Here is a 22,433-nt window from a genome sequence, read left to right as displayed (position 1 = left end):
CTCTTGTGGTTTCTTATAGTATGTATTGTATTTAGGCGATCATATTTCATTCAAGATTAGACTGGACATCAAAAATAGACGGATAAAATAATTTCCAACGGGAAATTGTTTGATTTAAAGTCACATGTACACATACTTGGATTGTTGAACACCCACTTTAAACTGGATTAATAGATTTACTTAATTCTAGAAAGAGCCACTGCTCGAAAAGATGTACTTATAATTTGACCAAAAAACACTCAACACTAAAACATGCCTAGTTATTAGTTTATACAGCAATTGCATTGCCGTCTTCAAAAACGTTAAATTCGTTCATATTTACTCACTTTAAACAGCCTTTTTTGAGCTCTTGTGTCTTAATTATAATATGCACTTATGACTTAAATAGTTTCACCTACAAGTTGCACTCGCCGTTCCATTTAGATGCAAGAACATGTGGAGCGATTAATTTAGTCTAGTCTGTGTGAGGGGATGGGAAACTATAGGTATTATATCTAGGCCAAATATATATACTTGTCTATGTATTAGTTATTTGCAAAGGAATACATGTGCGTGTATATATATTCGGTAAAATCACATCTTTGAATTGCCACAGCTCGCTAGTTTTATGTACAGTGGTATCTAACTCGCTTGACGGGCCTGAAAACAATTGGAGGTCTTACAAAGCACTAAGCCGTACCTACTTGCAGAAACCATTAACTCGGCGTTTTCAGTTTACATGCTAATTTTACTTCAATTACCAATAAATATTGCACAAATATATACTTAATCGAAATCGCTTTAATACTACAGATGGCTTGTAAACACTATTGACCCATCAAAATCGTGTGTATAACCCATCAAAGCGTGGTATTGAAAACCTCCTTCAGGTGGGACAACCTTAAGATTAAACATTGTGACTAAAGTATTTCGTTTGCATTTCACGCGAAACCTGCATCTCGACAAAAGTGTCAAATGTATCTACACGAATGCAAAAGGTACAATCGCTTTATTCATCTGTAAGATGTGCGTACCTCCGCTCAACAAAGGTTTCAACTTGGAATTGGAAGTGAGCAAACAAGGACCAATTAAGCGTTTAAAGATGCCATACCCTGTAGCAAGTGTATTTTAAATTCGTATATTGCCGATTAAATTCCTAGCTCGGCTTACAGTGTATCTAGTTGACTTTTGACCTCGTGTCATTTGCATTACCAACGACATTGAATGCCTTACAAATATTTTAGATGCGATACACACATTACAGTCATTGATTTAAGTTGATTTAAATACTATCAAAATAGACATTTATACTTATTATCTCTCCATCAAAAGCTCGACAATTCCAATCACCGTCGTTTTCTGTCCGAAACACCAAACTCAGGATAATAATTGTAATCAGGGACAAAAAAGAGATCGTAAACGGAGGAGGGAGAAAAGAAAACATGGGTCGTTTAATTAAAATAAAGTTGTATTTATTGCGCTAAAATAATTAAACAAAACATAATACATATGTACAGTGATTATTGCTTGCACATTCACGAAAGGGAAACAGACAGAAGGTTTGGCTCTTGAGTTCAGCTCGATTTGGGAATCATTTTCCATTCTTGCATTGCGGTTGTATACGTGATTAATTTGCGTGTTGGCTAACCATAGACACAGACTATTGTTAATTGAGTAGTAAACGATTCACATTCATTTAATGGACACCGATATCGAATGGCTATTAATTGCCGCCCATGTAGCTTGGCACACGCTCATTTACTCCATCTTTTCGCTGTGTTCAAAACAGTGTTTTAGCGGCTCTTCCTGCCTCTGGGATCCTCTGCAGCTTCCGTTTCCGTTTCCGATTCGCCGAATTTCCGTTGCGCTCTCTCAAAATAACAAAATGTTTTATGCATGTGTGGGTATGTGTGTGGTGAGTGGTTTTTGGGCGTGTATGTATATATACTCGTACGTATGTATGTTTATTCACTTAATGAGATCAAGTCATATAGCGCATTATCTCGCGCAGAGCATAGAGTAACTCGGCCTGATTACGGGCTTCCATTATCATCAGATTCACATGAACCTGCGGATATCACAGATATCAGTTAGAGGCGACTAATGGCTGGGGAAATTCCACTCACCTTTTCACTGTCCTGCAGCTCGACCAGCACACTGTCGTAGTCCTTGGTGGTGATTCGCTCGGGGAAGCAGCAGGCTGTCTTAATAAACATTTTCAGGGGACGCACGAGGAGCTGGGGGTTCAGGAATGTTTACAAAGTTAATTGGAAAATATGGAAAATACTTGGATCGGCCAAGAACTCAATGGCACAAGTGCTCTTCAAGGCATTCGGCTACAAAGTTGACTGTTGCACACTTTCAGACCTCTTTGAAAGTGAATGCCCAGCATAAGTGATTTCTTGGTCCTCACCTGGTTCACTTCGCCATAGTCGTAGTCGTCGTGGCGAATGCCGTAGATGCACTGGATGTAGTTCCAAATGGCCCGCCGGAACTTGGACGTGTCCACATTCTTGATGCCGCCCATCGTGCAGTAGGTGAGATTGTAGGCGGCCCGAAACTTGGCGTCCAAGAAGATGCCCACATCGTTGTACAGCCTGGGGATTGAATGGGAATCCAAGACTGAGCTCATGTGGGACAACAGCCGTGGCTCATCACTCACCCGTCCACCAGCGAGTAGCCGTGATCCTCCCAGGAGTAGTCCTGGATGCGAAACGTGTTGATGCTCTCGGTGCCGCGCCGGGCGAAGTCCTGGTAAATGAAGTTGGCATCGTCCACGTAGTGCGACAGGTTGGTGGGCACGCCCACAGCCGCCTCCGGAGTCACGGCCGCCAGCTCCGCCGTCTGCTGCTCCACCTTCTGGAAGCGGCTGCTCAGCTCCGCCTCGCTGCACTCGTCCTGCTTCTGGGACAGGACCTTCATGCGCTCCATCAGCGTCTCCACACTGATGCCGTGCTGCTGCGGCAGCTGCTGCGCCGTGGCTGCAAATCAATCAAGTTAGTTAAGGAGTAGCAGGGACTAAAGTTCATTCCAATATGATAGAATTTACTACAACTGAGATTTCTTTGGCACAATAGATTTCTCTCTGTGTGTACTCACCCAAATATCCGTTAAGGGCCGTTGCATCGGGTCCATCCGCAGCCGCATTTGCGGAGTCCGGTGGAGCTCCTCCATTACTGCTCGCTGCGGTCTGGCTGTTGTAATCCGGATTTGCATTGTTGAGCGAGATCTCCGCCAGCACGGGCTTCCCCTTCTGCGCCTCCGTCGGCGAGGTGGGAGTGATGAGGATGGTGGGTGCGAGGGCCCCCACTGCGGCGGGCGGACTCTTCAGCTTGGGACTGGACAGCCCGTCCAGCTTTTGTGTGAGGCCGCAGGAGAACACAAAGGAGGACAGCGAGTGGAAGTGCGAGAGCAGGACCATGGCGTGCACCACCTCCGACAGCGACCAGCTGTTCTTCCCCTTGGTGAGCCGCTGGAAGAGCACAAAGTTTTCATTCGGCGCTTGCCGCAGCCAAATCCGCTCGGCGGAGTACCCACCTCGATGTGCTCCTTGCGCAGCAGCCAGGGCCGATGGGCTAATATTTTATTGATATCGTATATGGCACGTAGTTTGGCGGGTATGAAGTCCAGGCCGCCCAGCCAGGCGCTATCGCCGCCCTGGTTGATGAACTCCTTCTCGTACCGCTTCACCAGATACGGACACTGATGTCGGGCAGCAGCCTAGAGATACCACAAACAGAGATACCATTTATTCCAAGTCGCAAGTTGCAATTAATTAAGATTTACTCAATACTAGCTGGCTAATGACAGCTGCATATGTTTTCATTTAATCGCAACTAAAATGGATTATAATAATAAGCTACATATAGACTTAAGCTTGATTTTATTCCCCACCATCAATTATCACACGAGAACTCCAACGATTCGCTTGGCGAAATGAAGGCGTGAGGGTGTATTGGTTTCAGGTAACATTTTTCTAGGCATTACGTAATTGTTTTGATCTTCTCGCCTAACCTTGGCCCCCAACCTCCCGCACTCCGCGGCGTTAGGCGGCGTGACCCACAATCGAAAATCCCCCAGAGCGCGGGACCTGGGAGGGATCGCCTCCGAGTGAGCCACCACCACCTGAACGGGTGCCAAGAATACGTGGACACCTATTTCGATCGCGGTGCGTGTGTGTGCGGCTGTGTGTGGCTGTTTGTGATGTTTGTGACCCAAAACAACACATTTTCGGGCATTCAGAGCAAAAGGCCCATTGTCTGCCCGGCCTCTCCGTTTCATTTAGCTGTTCGTCATTAAGGAGACTTGGGCAGCCAGGCAGCGGAATCGTGGCATCATGGCGAACCATGGCATCATGGCACCATGGCATGCCCTGACAGGCCATCGTAAATCTTAAATAATTTTACATTCGTCGAGGCCCGAATCTAGACAAAGGCAGTGCCAGAATCCGCGCAGTTCCCTAGGCGACTCTTGGGTGCACTTTCCCGCCAAATAAAATGTGAAATAGTAGCGACAAAAAACAACCCGTGGAAAGCTGTCCCAATTGTAATGTGTTCATAATTCAACCCAGCGAATGTCGGCCAAAATGTCACCCACAAACAGCAAATACTATACACGATATATACGTACTTTTTATTGGGTTTACGATTATTGCACACGCACAACTTGGGCTATAAATTATACTCAGGGGCCAAGAAGCCAACTAATTTGCTCCGAATAGCGCAGAACAACAATTGGAAAACTTGTGAAATAATTGATTAATGCGTTTGTTTCCTCTATTCTAGCACTTCGATCTCCCAATTGCAGCTGCGAAAATCTAAAATGAATGGGCATCGCCTGCGCAATGCATGCAACTGAAAGCATAAATCAATTTTAATTACGCATTTATCCCTACTTTTATGGCCGAAAGTGATTAGAATGGATCTTAATTATGATGGCGAGTGACTTAGTTGAATTAATAGTTCGACTTCTAATATTCAGTGGCACTTGGAGTCTAATTCTTTGCCACTCTTCTTGATATGCCAACGGGTTGTTAGGGATAGAGCTAGGCTCTTTTCCAATCCAAAAGCCCTGTTTTGCCTCATTTGAAAAGTGCACTCGGACTCAGGTGGATTTGATTTCAACGAGTACGCGAAATGCAGTTCGCAGCTTCCGCACACCAGATGCACAGTACGTGCTGCGAATGGGTTTCCCAACAAAAGGTCAGACAGAACAATGCAAATGCGATCCAGCAGCACCGGATTCCCGATTCGCTGTTTAGAGCCGTGTGCTCGCATTCACAGCAGGCCATGTTCTTCATTGGCCCAATCAATGGCTATTGTTTCGGGCCAGTTTGGCAGCCAAATAAATTTTGGGAATAGCAAACGGAAAATAGAGTGCGCTGAGCTCATGTCTGTATGCATTTCATTCAGTTTGATGCTGAGCTCTTACTCACAATTATGGCCAAGTAGTATCTGTAATCGTTCGGCAGCGGACCATCGCCCTTCATAATGAAGTTCTGCGTGGCCAGGAAATGATCGTGGAACTGGGGATGGTATCCAATCACTTGGGTCACCTGGTCCAGGTCATCGAGCTCGTCCATGTCAAAGTCGGATGCTCCAGTTTGCGTTGCAGCGAAACACTGAAAGAACCAGATCATACATTGCATTACAATCTCAATATGCAGGAATAAATCTAATTAAAATCGCCCATATTCAGCCCATCAAAATACACGCAACCAAAAGAGGGGCGGGGTAAATTAAATTTATTTCTGTTTAGAACAGTTCAGTGCTCGGGAAATTAAATCTGCGTAACGAGAGACCCCACACAGCACACAGTGCTAATTAATATTCAAATTAATTTTACAGCAAACGCATTGCGTATACGAGACGTGGTCCATGCCATTTGCCAGGAGTGAAAGAAGCGGGCATGTGCAAATTAAATTCCATGCGAAAACTTTCGAAACTTCCCCCTGCTCGGAGCAGAAATCATAATGTGAGAACAAGAATCAGAATGTTGTGCATGACTTGGCTTTCATGCCGCCTGCAGACTCCCATTTTGCCAAAGTTGTCAGTTTCGGGCACCGATTATTGTGTCGACCATCACGTATACGCACAGTTGGCATGAACATGGGTTCTGCGCAACTTTGGCTCTCAGCAACAGGCGTGCCAAAGTACTTCCATCCGAGCGTCTGGGCCCAAAGCCAACATAGCCGCATGGAGCTCTCTATGAGGCAATGCACTCATAATGAAATGCGGAATTTAATAAACTCGGACCAACGGGTGCGGCAATTGCTTGATGCTCTGCCGAGCTCTGCCAGATTTCTGGCACTCGGCTCCCATGGCTCTGGTGGCCATGGCTACCGTGGCTCGCAGCCCCCCTTTCAATAAAGATTTGAGCTGCAATCAGGATATTTTGCATCTGCAGGTGCACTAGACTTAAGCCTTTTCACGCAGGCAGGCAGCTGACCATTGTAAAGCAGATTTTCCGCTCCGCTCTCTAATTGAAATTTTCTTGGCTTTGGCTTATCGCACCAGCAGCACAGAAGGGCTGCGAAAAGGCGAAGAACAGCCAGCTGCACGGCCGTAAAATATTAATAATAGCTGGCATGTGCTCTTCCGATAACAGCTGGCCACCACGTCGTATGCTTAACGCACTCGACCGAGCTGCGAGTATCCGATTAATAGGTAACTTAATACATTCCTAATTGGTTGTTGGCCTGGCCCCGCCTCAGCCCCGAAACTCAATGCTAATTGTGAATATCAGGTTTGGCTCTAACCTCAGATGCCACCCACTCACCTCGCAATCCAACCCAGGCCGAGGGAGGTGATGAGCTGATGGATGCCGAGTGGGATGCACCCACGCCCGCGTGTGAGCTTCATATTCATAAGCGGCTAACTGGACCGCTTACGCCGGACATCGCAGCTCATTAGATGCCATCGCTTGGCGTAATTAATTAATTCGAATGCCGAAAGATCTGTCTTGTGGTAGCTGCCTCCTCCTGGGACACCAGACTTAACAAATGTCGAACACGCGTAAACAAGAGTAGCGCCATTAGTCAAAGTGATTTATGCGTATGCAGATCGAGAAACAGAAACTTTGCGTCCGCCGAGTGGCGCTGGCCAATTTAAATCTGTCCAGTTACACTGGCTAATTAAAAGGGTGAGTCGCCGAGATATGCAAATGGCACTGCGTTGACATTTCCATCATTATGGGTTCTCTTTGTGAATCCATAAATACACAAATTGGCACACACTCACACCCACGCTGGCGGGCAAACCCGTTTGGAAAACAAAAACTAGTTTCTGTGACACACTACCGACCGCCAACCGCCGACCGCCAACTGGCGACGAGCGACCCGATCCCAGTTTCAGTTTCAGTTCCAGTTTCGATCCCAGTCCACTCCGGCAGCCAGCGGCTTTGAGCGCAGCTTAGGCCAAGTTTAATGGGCATGTACACTTATAGTGCATATCCATTTCTGAGCCCCACACACACACACTACAGTCTGCGGTGTGTAGCATTGGCACGAAGCTTTTCCCTGCTTCTGCCTTTACATCCCCTTTCCAGCCGAAACCTGTTCGTCTGCCATGGCGTATACGTGATAATTGAATAGTGCCTCCCGTGCCTGTGGGTGCATCTAGCAAAGCCACCCACTCGTAGGCTCGAAAGTGTGTTAATCAAGGCACTCTGACCTCAAGACGTGGTCATGGTCTTTAGTTTTGGGTGCGAAGTAGGTGTAAATCAAACAGAATGCAGCATTACTTCAATTACTGCAAGCATGTGTAACAATATACATTTTCTGAACTAAAGATAAGATGAGATACATGAATATCAGTTATACTTTAAGATTCAATTAGCCTTGATTATAAATTATGCTAATTGAAGACTGCAAGAGCACGATCCATCTTCTTCCATTTGTAGCTTATGCTTCTGGAGACTTTGTAAGACCGGAAACGGATATACTTCGTGAAGGCGCATAAAAAAGAGTGAGAACGGGCTGTTTTCAGCCGCCGAAAAGCAAAACAGGCGGCCAGTGGCCCCAATCAATCCGCTGCCGGCCGAAGACTTTCCGCGCCAACTGTTAACGTGCGAGATCATGGAGCGTGGCGATTAAATCAAAGATAATGCCTGCAGTGGGGCGTGCGAAGTGGGCGCTGTGCGAAGTGCTCACTGTACGGTGCGACTGGCAACTGGCAACTGGCAATTTGTATCTGCCGGATGCACGAGCGAACGCAGCTCTTTACGCTCTTGGGCTTATGTTAATCGCGGGCAATTAATTGCTGTAAACTAATTCTGATTTCCTCCGCACTTGGCCAGCGCAAAGTAAGCCAAATTAATTAATTAGCATAATTAGCCGCGGAAAATAACAATAAATTAACTGTAGTTCCAGCTCCGCCCAAATGAGTCTGCAAACTCATTGTCTTCTGCTTCCCGCAGAACTCAAAACACAAAACACAGAACACAGAACGCCGTGAGTGTCAACACGGCCCCAAACAGATTAAAACAAAAGCTGGTAAACAGGCAAATAAATTAGCATAAATGGTAGAATGCCAGCGAGCGAGACGGCAGCAGTGCGCCGAAAGAGACGGCCAGATAGGGGGCACCAAACAATGAGCGAGTAAACAAGTAAAGTGGAAAAAACGTCAGGTGTTATAGAAATGCAAACTGAAAACAATGACAGCAAACAAAATCTATGAAATACGAAAGTGCGAGGCGTGGAAAACAAAATAATAAGCCTGAAAAAACGCTCCACGAAACTCGGAAAAAGCTGAATGCTTGTTCTTTCTTTGCATATGCAGCTGGAAGAATGGCTTCAGTCATGAGGTAGAATGCGTCGAATACAGGTTGATAACACTAAATAAACACTTGAAAGATCGATCACAGCAGCTTTACTATGGCTGATTAGCATAACTAGTTAGTAGGTGTGTAAAGAAAGTGGACGCAAGTTCATCAGAACTATAAATCCGAAGTGTGGAGATATGGAGGCTGTCTGCTTAAGCTCCTCCAAATGGGTCAATTACTATACTCCGCCAGATCGAGCAGATCGGAATATAGCCGCCATATACATGTGTAGCTTATCACCTGAGCACCTGAGCTCAACTCGAGGACTGCTCACTTACACTGCGCACAAAACCAGGTGCTTGGCTGTGTGCGTAGATAAAGTGACTTGTCTAGACGTTATAAACTATTTGTCTGTAGTTCGTGACACACACACACACACACTCGCCCATCCATGAACGTGCCAGTATGGGTGTTGTGTTTTTTACGAACTGCACTTACAGTGGGGCATACTTAATTAATCCGCAACTATCAACCAGGCATCGGCTGATTTATATGTGACTGAATATTGAAATGGGTGCATATATCTCAAGATACTCCTGTACTCACATGGAAGTTCAAGCTGGCATGGATATGAGATATGGATAAGATATCCCTGGTGTGTATAAACCACCTAAGCACACACATACATATACATATACGAGTGTACTTAAATCGCTTGTGCGTGTGTTTTTCTGGGTTCGCGTGGGAGGCGGTACGTGTTTTTCCAACCTCGGGTAGCTAAATAAAAAATAAAAGCTGTCTGGCACTCGAAGCGACACTTTGTCTGCTGATAAAGTGCAACAACACGGCCAACTGCTAAGCGGCAAATGGCAAATGGCAAACAATCATGACAAATTATGAGTTCTGTGTGTGTCTGTGTGTCTGCGCATTGTGTCTTTGTGCCAATTAATTTATATGGTATAGTTGTATAGTATAGACTCTAAAAGAGATAACGAAGTGCGATGGGAAACCCTTTGAACAATGTTGTAAGGACTGCGAAAGGCAAAGATAGTTCAGTATATATATTTCCCTTGGGTGAATGAACTCGCAAACAAAAGCCTAAAATTCTCAGAAATCTAAATTTAAAACGCCTAATTTTAGCGAATAGTTTGCGGACTTTTATAGACTCGTGCCAGCGATTTATGTGCAAAATACTATACTAATACTAAATATATTAAATTAGCTTTAAGTTCGGTTGATAAAGTTGACTGTTTGATGGCAACTTCCTGCTGCAAAATTGGGCCACAGCGGCATGTCATCAAAGTGCATTGCTGCATTCGTGTGCGATTGATCTCAATCACTCGCCCAGCCAGTCAATCACTCAATCAGCCCAATCAGCTCAATCAGCTGCCCCTTTGCCACTCGGCCCGAGGCGAAAGCCTTTTTGGACTCCTGCCAGCGTGCGAATGGCGCACATCTGTTTGTTCTGATATTCGACTGCTGGCTGAGTGACTGGCCCAAGCACCACCCACACCCACACCCAACCAATTGGCCACCCCTCCCCCCGCGCTCGCCACAAATTGTGTATTTTTATACAATTTATATTTTCATTGCGTAAATAAAATTCCTGGCCTGGCGCAGATGGCTGATGGCCGCGGGCTGTTTACGTTCGCTGTCATTGAGTATCGGGCATGATAATTGAAATTATTATTATTATTATTATTATTTCCACTTTGATTCGCCAGTGCAGTGCCTGATTAAAGTGCAGCAGGCTGTGCGACCTTTAAAGGCCACTGGGAGATCCTATGGCTTCCTTTGATTGGATTAACTCTTGCTGCAAACGAAGGCCCAAATATGTAGTTCAGTTGATACGCATTGTTTTCGCGGTTAGTTCACTTTTCAGCTACTCTAATTGAATTCATTCCGAGTCGCAATTACTCGACATTTGCATCTATTTCGCTGATTAGCTGACCTAGTTCGGCAATCGAGTTCGCCATGAAAACAAAGTGCCAGAGTCGCCAGCTTGGCGTTATCTATTCCATAGCTCTACCGGGTCTATGTCCACACACAGATCCATGTGAGAAATATCGGAGGCTTATCAGTTCTTATCGACGGGGTCTTTCGCAAAAGTACCCAGTCCTTTCTGCACACTCACTGCGCATTAAAAAGTTGGCAACTCAGCTCGGTTACCAAACTACCTACTCACATTCCCAGCAACTGATTGTTGTTTTCCCTGCAACTCCCTGCATTTCCCTACAACTCCCTGCATTTCCCGCATTTCCTGCATTTCCCATTTTTATAATTTTATCAGCATGCCTGCAAGAAGAATTTCAAACAAAAGCACGCATTTTTCAAATAACATCCTTTCATATTTGCAGTGCGGTTTTAAGTTTTCCTACTCTGGCAAAAGTTAATTACGAAGCTGTGCAAAATGTGCGCCATCCGAAAACACAAAAGCACGTATTACATTTCAGCGTATGAATAAAGTGAAAATCATTTTGGCTGGCCAGGCAAAAATATAACGCACCAAGTATCGTTGGCATCGTTGATTGAAATCTCAGTTTAATAATCATATCATATCATTTGCCAGTTGCCACTTGAAACATAATATGCTGTCAGTCAGGTTCTAAGTGCACCAGCTTGAGTTAATCACAAACTCGCTTAATAATGCTGCGATATAAAAACATTAAACATTAACTCAACCAAGCGATATTTCGGTTAGAAAACCAAGCACCCAGCTCTGAATTTGATGGAGACTCCTGCTAATCTCTCCCAGAAAGAGTTGCATACGTTTGGAATAACTACTTGCTGTGGGGGACTTACATCTAAACCGCATGAACTTACATCTTGAGAGATTTGTCCCATATCCGCGTAGTAATCCACAGCGTAGTACATGAGTCTGGCGGAGGGATCGAGTCCAGTTGGATGTGGATGCGACGTGGACTCGGACTCGGAATCAGAGGTCGCAGTCGATTGCAGTTAAGCGCAGTTGGTAGCTGCAGCAGCGATCGCAGTGGGAAAATAACCAGTTCTCGCCCGGCTCTTTGTTTATGGAGCCACGAAAGTGGAGCAGCCGCCAAACTGGAAATGCACCAAAGCAGGAGGCTCGTCCGCGGATCGTATAGTATCGAATCGAATCGTATCGTATCGTATCAGAGCGGATTGGATCGCTGGAGCCAAACCAGATTTTCTTTCAAGTTAAGCTGCTGCTTCTGATGGCGATGCTGGTCTGGTGTGGTCAGGCTTGGGTCTTCTCTATCTGCAGCCAGAGTCCACTATCACTATCAGCGGAGTATCCGAGGTCGCGGATTGTGGTTCAAGCACTTGTAGGTGTAGCTCTGGATCCGCAGGACGTTCTTCTCGTCGGTGATGGCGATTCCCCGACTCGAGTGGCTAAAGCATTGGCAGTTGGAGCAGATGATGTTGGTCTGGTTTTTGGTTTTCATTTGTCGGTTTGAGCTGGCGACCCTTCCACTCTGCACGTGCTTGTGCTCCTCAGATGTTGCTAGCTGCGGATGAGAGAAACGATCTTCATTAATTACCATATCACAGCTCCACAAAGCCCAAGCTCGCTTCCCACAGCAACAACTCGTTGGCGGCTCTCCGCCGCCTTCAATTAGCATTCAAATGCCAGTCAAAATATTCACTTTTCGTCGCTTTCTTTTTTCAGCTTTTTCGGCTCGGGTTTTGGTTTTGGTTTTGGTTTTGTTTGAGCGTTTCTTGTTGGCTCCACTGCCGTGTATTTAGCGGGCCTGCACAGACAGCGTAAAAATCGCGCAATGCCAAAAATAAAAGGCAAACATCGGCCACAAAGCAAAACGCAGCACAAAAGTTGGTAAACAAACTGGGAGCTGCGAGTTGGGAACTCGGAACTGGCAACTGGGCAACTGTGCACTGGGAATGGCCGAAACGGGTTCGCTCCTCTTCCTGGGGCAAGGTGAGATTTCAAAAAAAAATTTAAAAAAAAGAATGTGAAAAACAAAAAACGATAATGGAGCGGCGGGTGAATGTGAAACCGAAATTAATATCAACTGCAAACAGGGCATTTTTGGCAGGCTGGCGCAAAGTGACAAACAAATAGCCAACCGAAGTGGGCAAAGATACGGGGGCCACAAAGAAACAAGCCCAACAATGGGCACAACAAGCCGAAACAAGGCATTCGTATTCGGACACAGATTCAGATTCAAATTCAGGTTCAGATACATTTACAGACACAGATTCAGATACAGATACAAAGTCGGGGAAGTAAACAAACAAATGGAAAACAGATGATAGAGTTACAGGCCCGGATGATCTCTTGCGGTTTTTGGCCCCGCATCGAAGCCTCGTCATCGTCACCATCGCCATCGCCATCGCCATCAACAGCAAGGCGAATCACACAAACGTGACTCTGACATTGTAGGCGGCTGCACTGGAATAACAAAATAGCAAATAGCCCACAAATCGGGAAAAACAATCGGCGACAAAGGCTGCTTTTGTAACCCAAGCCATTTGGCGCGCACTCGAATAACATAAACAGCGCTACAAAGTTTCCTATTAATAATTTTTTATTATCGACCACGTCACGAGCATACTAAACGCTTCGCCGACTCCCCAATCCCAATCCCATCCCGCCCAGTCGCACGAATCGACTTCGAACAGCTGGCCAGTGGATTCGTTGACAGAGGTGGTCATGGTAAACATGGCCGAGACAATGTAGCTGCTTTTCGCTGGTTGGCCCAACTAATTAGCGAAAGTATTGAGCCAAGCCTCGGCCTGGTCCAGTCTACTCCAGCGCACTCCAGACAGGCGATGCACTGGCAGAAAAAGGGGAGTAAGTACACTGTGCATAATTGAATCTTATCTTTAAGCTTTTCTACTTCCTAACTGGATTGCAATGATAGAATCGCGGTGCCACTTATAACAACCCGATTCATCTCAGTGTAGTCTTGAATGTCTTGTTTACCGCCAGCTCCGAATCTCCGAATGGACGTATTTAATTTATCCACTCACACCAGCGCTCCAATCGCGAGCTGCTCCATGGATGCGATGCTGTAAACGAACTCTGGCGTGCGGTGACATTGAACGGCGTCCACAACACACAAACACAACAAGTAAACAACGGCCGGGGCGTTGCCTATGTGCCGCCATGCGTATGAGCGTTATTATCACGTATACGCATGGTAAACATGGTAAACAGCATCTTCCCCGCCCACAGCGGCGGCAGCATGGGCGTGGCTGCCCCGACGCTGATAATTAAATCTATTTCGCACTGTCTGTTTGTGCTTAAAGACTCCGATTGAACTTTGGAAAGTGAAAACTATGGAAAATGAAAGAGAAAAGCGCTCCCCGCTCCTACATATTGCATGTTACTGATTAGAGTTTTTCATTTGTTTTGTTAACTAGGGAAAAACAAACTGGATGCCCCCTTTTCGGAAATCCGTTGCTTATGATTTAATGCAGTTTTTGGCCCTCGCTTTTGGGAACGAACTTTGCGAACAGCTGGATTTCGGAATTCATCAGCCAATTTTAACCAGACGTCATGGCGCGCCTTTGTGGCTTTGTTTTTCAGCCAGACTCTGGCTTTTTGTTTTTAGCGTCATTCGATTCGAGTCACACCTCCTCTTTTCCGCGGACTTAATAAAGCGATGATTTTAGCGAACAACCAGGAACAAAAGTCATCTGCCGTCGATTCATATTAATTCTGAACCATATTTAAGTAATAAGTACATGGTTTAATACTTATTTAGGCCTCACACACAAATAGCCCTAAGCTATGCCCTAAAAGTCATCTTTTGAGTATTTTCCAAAACACTTCTTTGGTGGCTGCTAAAAAATTCGAAAAGTGGTGAAGTTTCGCACCCATTTGGCGATCCATCCCAATCAAAATGTGCAACTGGGAGTGCTGCAAGTCCAGGTCGCCGATTGCCAAGCGAATGGCGGCCAGGAAGCTCCTGCAGATGGAGGAGGAGGAGCGCCGGAGGCCCAAGCTGGTCATCCCGACGCCACAGAGCCTCTTCTACCCCTTCGAGGATGTGGAGGCCATGGCCAAGTACATCGTGAGCGTCAGTCACATCAGGCCAAAGTACGGACTAATCTGCGGCAGCTTCCTGAGCGACATGGTCAGCATGGTGGAGCAGCCGGTGGTCATTCCCTACGAGGACATACCCAACTTCCCCGACGGCATTGAACCGGACTGCAGCTTCGTCTTGGGCTCGGTCATGGGAGCGCCCATAATAGCGCTGGTCCACAGTTTCCACTCCTGCGACGGCTACAACCTGGCCACCTGTGCGCTGCCAGTCCGCGTGATGCAGCTGTGCGGGGTAAGGACCATCATGCTGACCTCGGAGGCAGCGGCCGTGGATCATGGATTCGCCCTGGGCGACATTATGCTGGTCCAGGACCACATAAATGTGGTGGGCATGATGCACCAGACGCCGCTGGAGGGTCCCAGCGATCCGCGCTTTGGCAGTCGCCGATTCTCGATGGTGAACGCTTATGACAAGGACCTGCTGGAGAAGGCACTCGAGATTGGCAAGCGGATGGGAATCCAGAAGTTCCTGCACAGCGGCGTCTTAGCCTGCCTGGGAGGGCCCATCCTCGGCACTGTGGCCGAGGAGCGAATGCTGCGGACGATGGAGGTCAGTGCCGTGGGCATGTCCCTGGTGCCCGAGGTTATAGCCGCCCACCACGGCGGCCTGAAGGTGCTCGCCTTTGTGGTAATCAGCAGGGTGGCCAGCGACAAGGTGAGCGAGGAGGGCGATAAGGACAAGGAGAAGGACACTGACAGGGACTCCAAGCAGGAAAAGCGGGAGCAGGATTCCCAGGAGCTGGTCCCACTCCCAAGACTGCAGGCCTGCTCCGATCTGATCGGCCGACTTATGTACTGCATGCACCTCGAGATCTGACGATCGAAAATAGACTTCTCGAATCCCCACCCGACTTCTTCTATTCGGATTCCTATTTTCGGTGCGGCCAGTGTGCTGCCAACGCGGAAATAGCCACAGGTGCAGCTGTTGGCGCAATCTTCTCGGCGAAGAAGAGTTGTCGCCTGGGGGGGGAGGTTTCAAAATGTGAGATCTGTGATCCGAGATGGCCAAGTGGGAAGTGTGAGGTGTGAGGTACGAGTGTGCCCGGTGTGACGCTGTCTAATGGACGCCCCAAATGGCCAGCCATCAAAAGTAGAGAGCAGAGTGCACACGAGCCGTATACGTAATGTCCAATGCTCGGGCCAGCTGTAAAGTCCATTTAATGGCAATTAGCCGGCATCGAAAGCCGAGCTACTCTGTTGCACGTCCACTTGGCATAGCAGAGTAATGTATCAATTAATCGGCTAAGAGGCTTACGAGTCCGCCTTATCAGAACGTCGTTAAATGCCCTGCTTCCTATGGCCAGTGGCAGCGGAGGAGGCTCCCAGCGAGCCAACTCCCCGCAGATTAGCCTGTTTTGTAATGGCCATTACAAACTTGCACTGCCAGCGCTTCTTTGTTCGTCATTGTGGCTAATTTTATTATTCGCCATTGTGCGGTAGCTGCAGTAGCAGCGCGATGACGAACGGCGATTGTGCTGCTTATTGACGCTGATTGTTCAGATACAAGTGCATATATGTGTGTATGTATATAGTGGGGTATGTATATGGGCTATGGCGACCGCCACGAGCTGTTTGCCTTGCAATTTGCGAATCGCGCTCGTCGCTTTGCTTTCAGCTGTTTTCAGCTGTGCGATCATGCGGCTAGAAAGCTACATTTTCCCCGGCCTGCACCGATTTTTCGCCGATTTCACCCGGTTCCTCGTCCGATCTCTCATCCGATTTCGACCGATTTCCCCGACTGAGATTTCGGCCTGCGGCACTACGCTAATGAGTTTTCCGTGGGCAGTTCGTTGACCCCGCTGCATGAACTCATATTGATTGCAACGTGCCACCGAGTTGCAGTTCTGACTGCGATTCATGCGGCCAGTTCAGTGCACTGATGACATTATGCACAGTTTTATTTTGGGTGCCATGAGTGCGTGAGTATCGGTGTCAGCTGACTCGCAGATGCAGATCTGCATCAGCAGATAGAAAGATGCAAAGATACAAACACATTCTGGCATTTCAATTGCGCTGGGCGCAACATCTGCCCGCTATTTTGGCAACTCAATTGTCAACAAGGATCTAAATGCGATCTTCGGCTGACGCAATCCAAATGGCAGGCAGATGCCGATAGGAGTGCTGATATTATGCTAATTATAATGCCACGTGCTAATTATAATGCCAACTGGGGAAAAATACATGCTATTAATTTAAGCCCAGTTGAAGCAAAGTTGCATTTAGAACTAATTTGATTCTATTAGCTTCTTGATAGATAAATCCAACCCCAATTACTCGGTTGCATGGGGAATTAGAATTTCGCACACAAAATTACTTTTGCATTGTAATTATTATTCGGTTGTAATGCAATTTGTCCAATTACATACACAAATCCACAAACAATCGCACACAAGTTGAAAGCCCTGCAAAGCAGCGGCTGTAAATGAATGGAAATCTGAGTTTGGCAGTTGCTATGGATTTTCCGACGAACTTCTAATCGTACTTGGCCACCATAAACAATATTTGGCGATTAGATTTTTTATATATTCACTTGACTTAAGTAGGGCCAATCGCCATTTATTAGGCCACTGATATATGTGCCTATGAATGGTAAGTTGTTTGCGCTGTGAGGGAAATCCATTTGATTAGTTATTGAAACTCTTTTAGTGAAGTCTTTACCATTATGGGTAAGTCAGGAAGTTCCCACTTGGAGTATGCTTGCAGTTAGCTGAAGTACATGCGTATGTATATACCCCTGAATCTGAAGCATGGGAAAACGGCATGGAAAGTACTCAGTTTTGTTTGTGACTACTTGTAATAAGTAGGTAAAAGTAGAAGATTGCACAAATTAACGGCAACCGAGCTTAACTGACTGCAGTTGCAATTGTGTTGCTGTTGCACTTGCTGCAGTTGCAGCTGCAGTGGCTGCTGCAGTTGCTGTTGCGAGTTCAGTCACCTCGTCTTGCGCCCATAGAAATGACTATGATTTAAGCAGCATTCGCGGTGTAAGTAGTGCACATACAACAAACAACACGACTTTTAAACTATCCGCATTAAATATGAGGCAAGTGATAAATAAACATTGGATAATTTGCAGAAAAGTATCTAAACTTTCAATTTGATTCTGTTCAAATTAGTGCTTAAGTTATGGTTACAATAAACTTTTACCGAATTACTGGAATCTGCGAAGCGTACAGCTGATCGAATTAATATTGTTAGTGGCCGCAGGTCAGTGGAAGACCCATGACTGTTGTTTCCGTTGCAAAAGGACGAATTTGATTGAGTTTACAGACCGATTCAGTTGTTTCTGGCGCTCGAAAGCCGCTTAACTGATTGCAACATTGATGGAAGCACATATCAATTGCCCTCTCAGCCGATGGTTCAAGTGATTTCCCATCACACACTCGCACACCCAATCACTCAACACACATAAGCACACACACACAAGCACAAGCGGCAATCTTAATGCGCCTGGCAACAACTAAAAGGCAGCAACAACATCGCGAGCAACAGTTGTGTGCATGAGTATCTGTATCTGCGCGAGTATCTGTGTAGCGCGCGCCAGTGTGTGGAGTATCTGTGTGCGACGGCTACGGCGACGCGACGACATAGCAACCGTTTATCATAATTGGCATTAACTGCCAGCCATTCCTCAATTCTTTTCGGCCCGGAGCATTACGTATACGCCCGGATGGCCTGGCATGGCGAAGAGAATTCATTGCCGAGCATGGGGCCTTAATTCGCAGGCTCAGTTCGTTTTCGTTCTTCTTGTTTGTCTGCGAATTACGTACGTACTTGATTGTTTCACCAGATGTATTGTGCGAGTGTAACAATGGCATAGTATCGTGTGTATGTCCGCAAGGACCATGTCATCTGCTGAACATTTAACTCGAATGCTGCCCAACAAGCTGCCTAATTAGTGGATGATTGCCAACTCGAAATAGAACTGGAAAAAGCTGAAGCTGAAGCCGAAAGCGAGACGAAATAGCCGCGAGAAGCGCGTAATGGAAACCGTAAACAAACGCAGCCAGCAAAGTGAACAAATGCCCTCAGCAGTTTACCAAAAACCGCGTGCGAGGCTTCGCCTTTACAGTGGGGCGGAAAGAGAGGGAGAAACGCTCGGCAAGCGAACACGCCGCCTAATTTAGATTCCCGTGCGGTAGGTCAAGTGCCAATTTCCTCAACTCGAAGTTGTGTGGCAGCAGCAAATCCAATGCTGAACGAATTGAATCAGTGTGTCTTCCATTCGATTCTGTGTTCTGTCTTCGTCCCTCAGTTCCGACCAATTCGCATCTTGGCCAGGAACCTGTTGCGCTGACTTGACAGCCCGTCAATCCGCAAAGTTCCTGGCCCTGGCCAAAAAATGGGAAAACAGCCGGAATTGGCCAACAACCGCAGGTTTCACATGTTCAATCTGCCAAAGATTTGTGAGGATTTTGTGGGGAGCGATGCTCCAACCCACTTGGTTGAGCTGCTACTCCAGTCGAGAGTTGTGCACAGGGAAAAGGAGGTTTCTCAATAGATTCAATAGAGGATTAAAATTTTCAAAAATAGTGAGTTATTTATGTATGAAGACATTAAGTAAGGCACTGCTGATAACTTCGAGTGGCAACCTGTGTTAGGAGATTACCAGCTCAAGGATATATTTTAACAAATTTAAAAGTGCATTTTGTTTCTTGCAGTGCCTTGGGTTTTTTGCCAACATTTTCGCTACACGGCAATCCCTAATGGAACATTCCATTTCATCCGAAAAGCCTCTTACTGACATCCCTGTCCTCAAAGGACATTTGCAAATGTATTTGGAAAAACTGGTGTACTCCATAGGTGGCACCTCACTTACCCTTTGTTCTCCGGACTAACAGTCTCTACATTTGCTTGATAGCGATGTTTGTAATCTCCTTTAATTTCGGTTCATTTGCCCGAGAGGCACACAGCTGCTTTCTTGTGGTGGGTGTTTGTCTTTACAATCGCAGATAGAGCGCTTCTTTCGCCCGCGTTTTTGATAACACAGAACACATATGTAGTAACTAAATGCTGGAAATCGGCGAAGGGTTCCAAACTTAAGACACGAAAACTGTGGATAAAATATATTGTTTTGATCAAAGGAAACTAAGGTAATTGGTTTTTGTATATAATTCGTATTTAATTTGATTTACGCGCTCACTAATTATGTAATGCCCATTCCCCTAACCCCCCGAAAAAACGAAGAACCGAGTGCATTTGGCGCGAAAATAGACAACGGCAAGCGCAGAGATAACAATAATAGTTTATATTTAAATTTGAACAACAACGGCGGTCAGCATCGTTTAATTTGTTTACGCGGCTCGAGTTCGTTGTTATTCGACTATGAGGCCAATCTAATTTATGCTCCGCCGCCTTGTTGTTGTCTCAGTTTTGGGTTTGATTTGGTTTGGTTTGCTTTAGTGCCACTCTGACTGGGCTGCTTTGCAGGAGATTTCTGTAGTAATTTTCCATGCAATAACAATGATTTTCGCTTTTTTATTTTTCTCTATTTTTTCAATTTTTTTTTTTTTTTTTGGCGCTATCTACATTTCTTATTTCGCGCCGCCTGCAGTTGCGTTTGAGCGCGTATCCGAGTGAAATGGAAATTACCAGAAGTAACAGAAGAAACGGAGGCGAGAACGAACCAAAGGGGAATAAAAATAAAAACGGTTATCCGATGTTTTCGGAGCTTCCTGATTTCCCGCGATCTTGCGCTGCGAGTGGGAGCAGATATCGGGCGTCTGTAGCGCGTCTGGATTTCCCGGTCTTCCGCTTTTCTAGCCGGACAACTGAACGCGGCCAGCGACAAACTTCAACTGAAGCAACTCGACTCGAATCGAATCGCGGCGAAACGAAATGAAACGAATCGCAACGAAACGATACGAAACAAAACGAAACAGCTGGTATCGCAGCCCCAAAGCCCCAGAGTGCAACAACAACAGCTGACGGGGGCGGAGAGCCGAAGAGAGCACGCCACACTGAGCAAAAAGTCGGGCAGCCACTAGATATATGGCCCGTGTAACATATAAGCTCATTTTTCGTAGCATACATACATAAATAAACATACCTTTAACAGCGATTTCGTAGCTTAAAAGGATCTGCATTCAAGGAACTTATTTTCAATGTATAAAATTATACCTTTGTGTTTATAATTTTAAAGAGAACTTCTTTAGATTCCAATTATTTGTTTTCTGTGTAAGCTTATTACGAGCGTCGAGCGGGAGAGCAAGTGTGTGGGACAGAGAGAGCGGGCAAAGCAGCAACAGGCAAAGGCAGAAGCAGTCGAACTAGTAGGCTGGGGGCGGGGGTAGTGGCTCTGTAGGCGCAGGAGAGACGGTCGCTATGACTCTTTGTTGCACCTACTTTGTTGCCGTTGCCAAGGGTGAGAGCTAAGCTGCATGCCGAATACGCTACACAAAACAAGATATAGAGACTTTCAGAACCGAATCGTTTCATTTTATAGTTTTATACATATCTTAAAATATTATCATTTTGAAACTCCAATATCATATATATATGATATATTTCGTAAAGTAGAAGATATATTTCAGATTAATCTTCTACTTTCTTCTGTAGCGTAGGGTACCCAACTAATCCAATACCCCACGCACAAATGTACAGTTCTTTTCTTCGCCCTGCCTCTCTGCTCCTTCAATTCTTTTTAGTTCAACATATGTGAGGAGCACATGGAGCGACAGCAACACAAACAGCAGCAGCAATAACAATAATAGCAACAATAACAACAATAACAACAATGACAGCGCAGCGACAACGACGACGCTCCAAATGATTGAACTTAAATGGCAGAGGCCTAGAAAGCAGGGTGTGCGTGTGTGCGTCGCAGTGTTTGTGGATGCAAATGTGTGCCCGGTTATCAACACTTTTTAGTCGCCAGCCCTCCTATCTCCACCCGTACCCCCCTTGCCACGCCCCTTTCCCCTCCCTCACTTTATCCTCATGCTAGGGCCCAACAAAATAGTCAGCATTTGCGGGCGTTCAAAGCTCAAAGCAAAAGCAAGAGCAAAGAGGCCACAGGCAGCCCTCTGTGTCGTGATCCAATATCTCTGTCCACAATAATCAGCACTAAAGTCGATAGTTTCGCACTTAAATGGGATTAATTCTCACTGGAATACAACCCGAAAACATTTCCAACACTTCCAGCAAGCTGTGCAAAAGTGTGCTTCAAAAAGCATGCTTTTCTGCAGAACTTAGGACTGTGCAAATATGTCATCTACTTTTTTACAAAAACTCAAAATAACACTAAAAGGGAATCTAGAGCCACTAAACTGCAAGCTTCTAGCCATAGGTTTAAAGTTTGCAAGAAAGCATGCTTTGCAAGCAAAAATGGCACTTGGAACTTTACGAACTTATGTAGGTATTAACTATAATTTCACACAGTAGAACCTCCACTGTATTCGAAGCTCGGCAGAAAGACTTCGCAGAGCCATGGAACCCGCCTTGTTTACCCTACAGAGACTTTTTCCGGCTCGAGAGCCTCCGAACTGCCCCGCCTCCGTTTCTTCCGCCCATGGAGGAGCGAGTATCATACGAACTGCAATAAGTGGCGGCGATAAATAAAGTGCCCGTCCCCATTTTCATTTTATAGCCAGATCGTGAGACAATAAAATGCAAAGCCAATGAGTGCGCTGCTGGCAAGAGAAAT

The 22,433-nt window shown here is 46.0% G+C and overlaps 3 protein-coding genes across 3 annotated transcripts; 1 reads left to right on the top strand and 2 right to left on the bottom strand.

The window, feature by feature from the left end:
• Window positions 1-1,429: 1,429 nt before the first annotated feature.
• LOC6735925 (sestrin homolog) lies at window positions 1,430-11,696 on the bottom strand. The gene is made up of 8 exons (XM_016168823.3): window positions 11,563-11,696; window positions 5,414-5,599; window positions 3,517-3,699; window positions 3,079-3,451; window positions 2,642-2,960; window positions 2,393-2,576; window positions 2,106-2,216; window positions 1,430-2,047 (listed from the first exon to the last, which is right to left on the bottom strand). Exons 1-8 carry the CDS (start codon window positions 11,611-11,613, stop codon window positions 1,961-1,963), a joined length of 1,494 nt encoding a protein of 497 aa, XP_016029281.1. The 5' UTR covers window positions 11,614-11,696; the 3' UTR covers window positions 1,430-1,960.
• Window positions 11,697-12,002: 306 nt separating this feature from the next.
• LOC120284448 lies at window positions 12,003-20,623 on the bottom strand. Its single transcript, XM_039292440.2, has 3 exons — window positions 20,381-20,623; window positions 19,608-19,841; window positions 12,003-12,227 (listed from the first exon to the last, which is right to left on the bottom strand). The coding sequence occupies exon 3, from the start codon at window positions 12,162-12,164 to the stop codon at window positions 12,003-12,005; it is 162 nt and encodes a 53-aa protein (XP_039148374.1). The 5' UTR covers window positions 12,165-12,227; window positions 19,608-19,841; window positions 20,381-20,623.
• On the top strand, window positions 14,480-15,634 carry LOC6735923 (purine nucleoside phosphorylase). The gene has a single exon (XM_002082797.4). It carries the CDS (start codon window positions 14,586-14,588, stop codon window positions 15,603-15,605), a length of 1,020 nt encoding a protein of 339 aa, XP_002082833.1. The 5' UTR covers window positions 14,480-14,585; the 3' UTR covers window positions 15,606-15,634.
• Window positions 20,624-22,433: the final 1,810 nt, after the last annotated feature.

This window comes from Drosophila simulans, chromosome 2R (genome assembly GCF_016746395.2).
Source record: "Drosophila simulans strain w501 chromosome 2R, Prin_Dsim_3.1, whole genome shotgun sequence".
Taxonomy (NCBI): domain Eukaryota; kingdom Metazoa; phylum Arthropoda; class Insecta; order Diptera; family Drosophilidae; genus Drosophila; species Drosophila simulans.
Note: the sequence above shows the minus strand (reverse complement) of the source record. Positions and strands in the feature narration are given on the sequence as shown.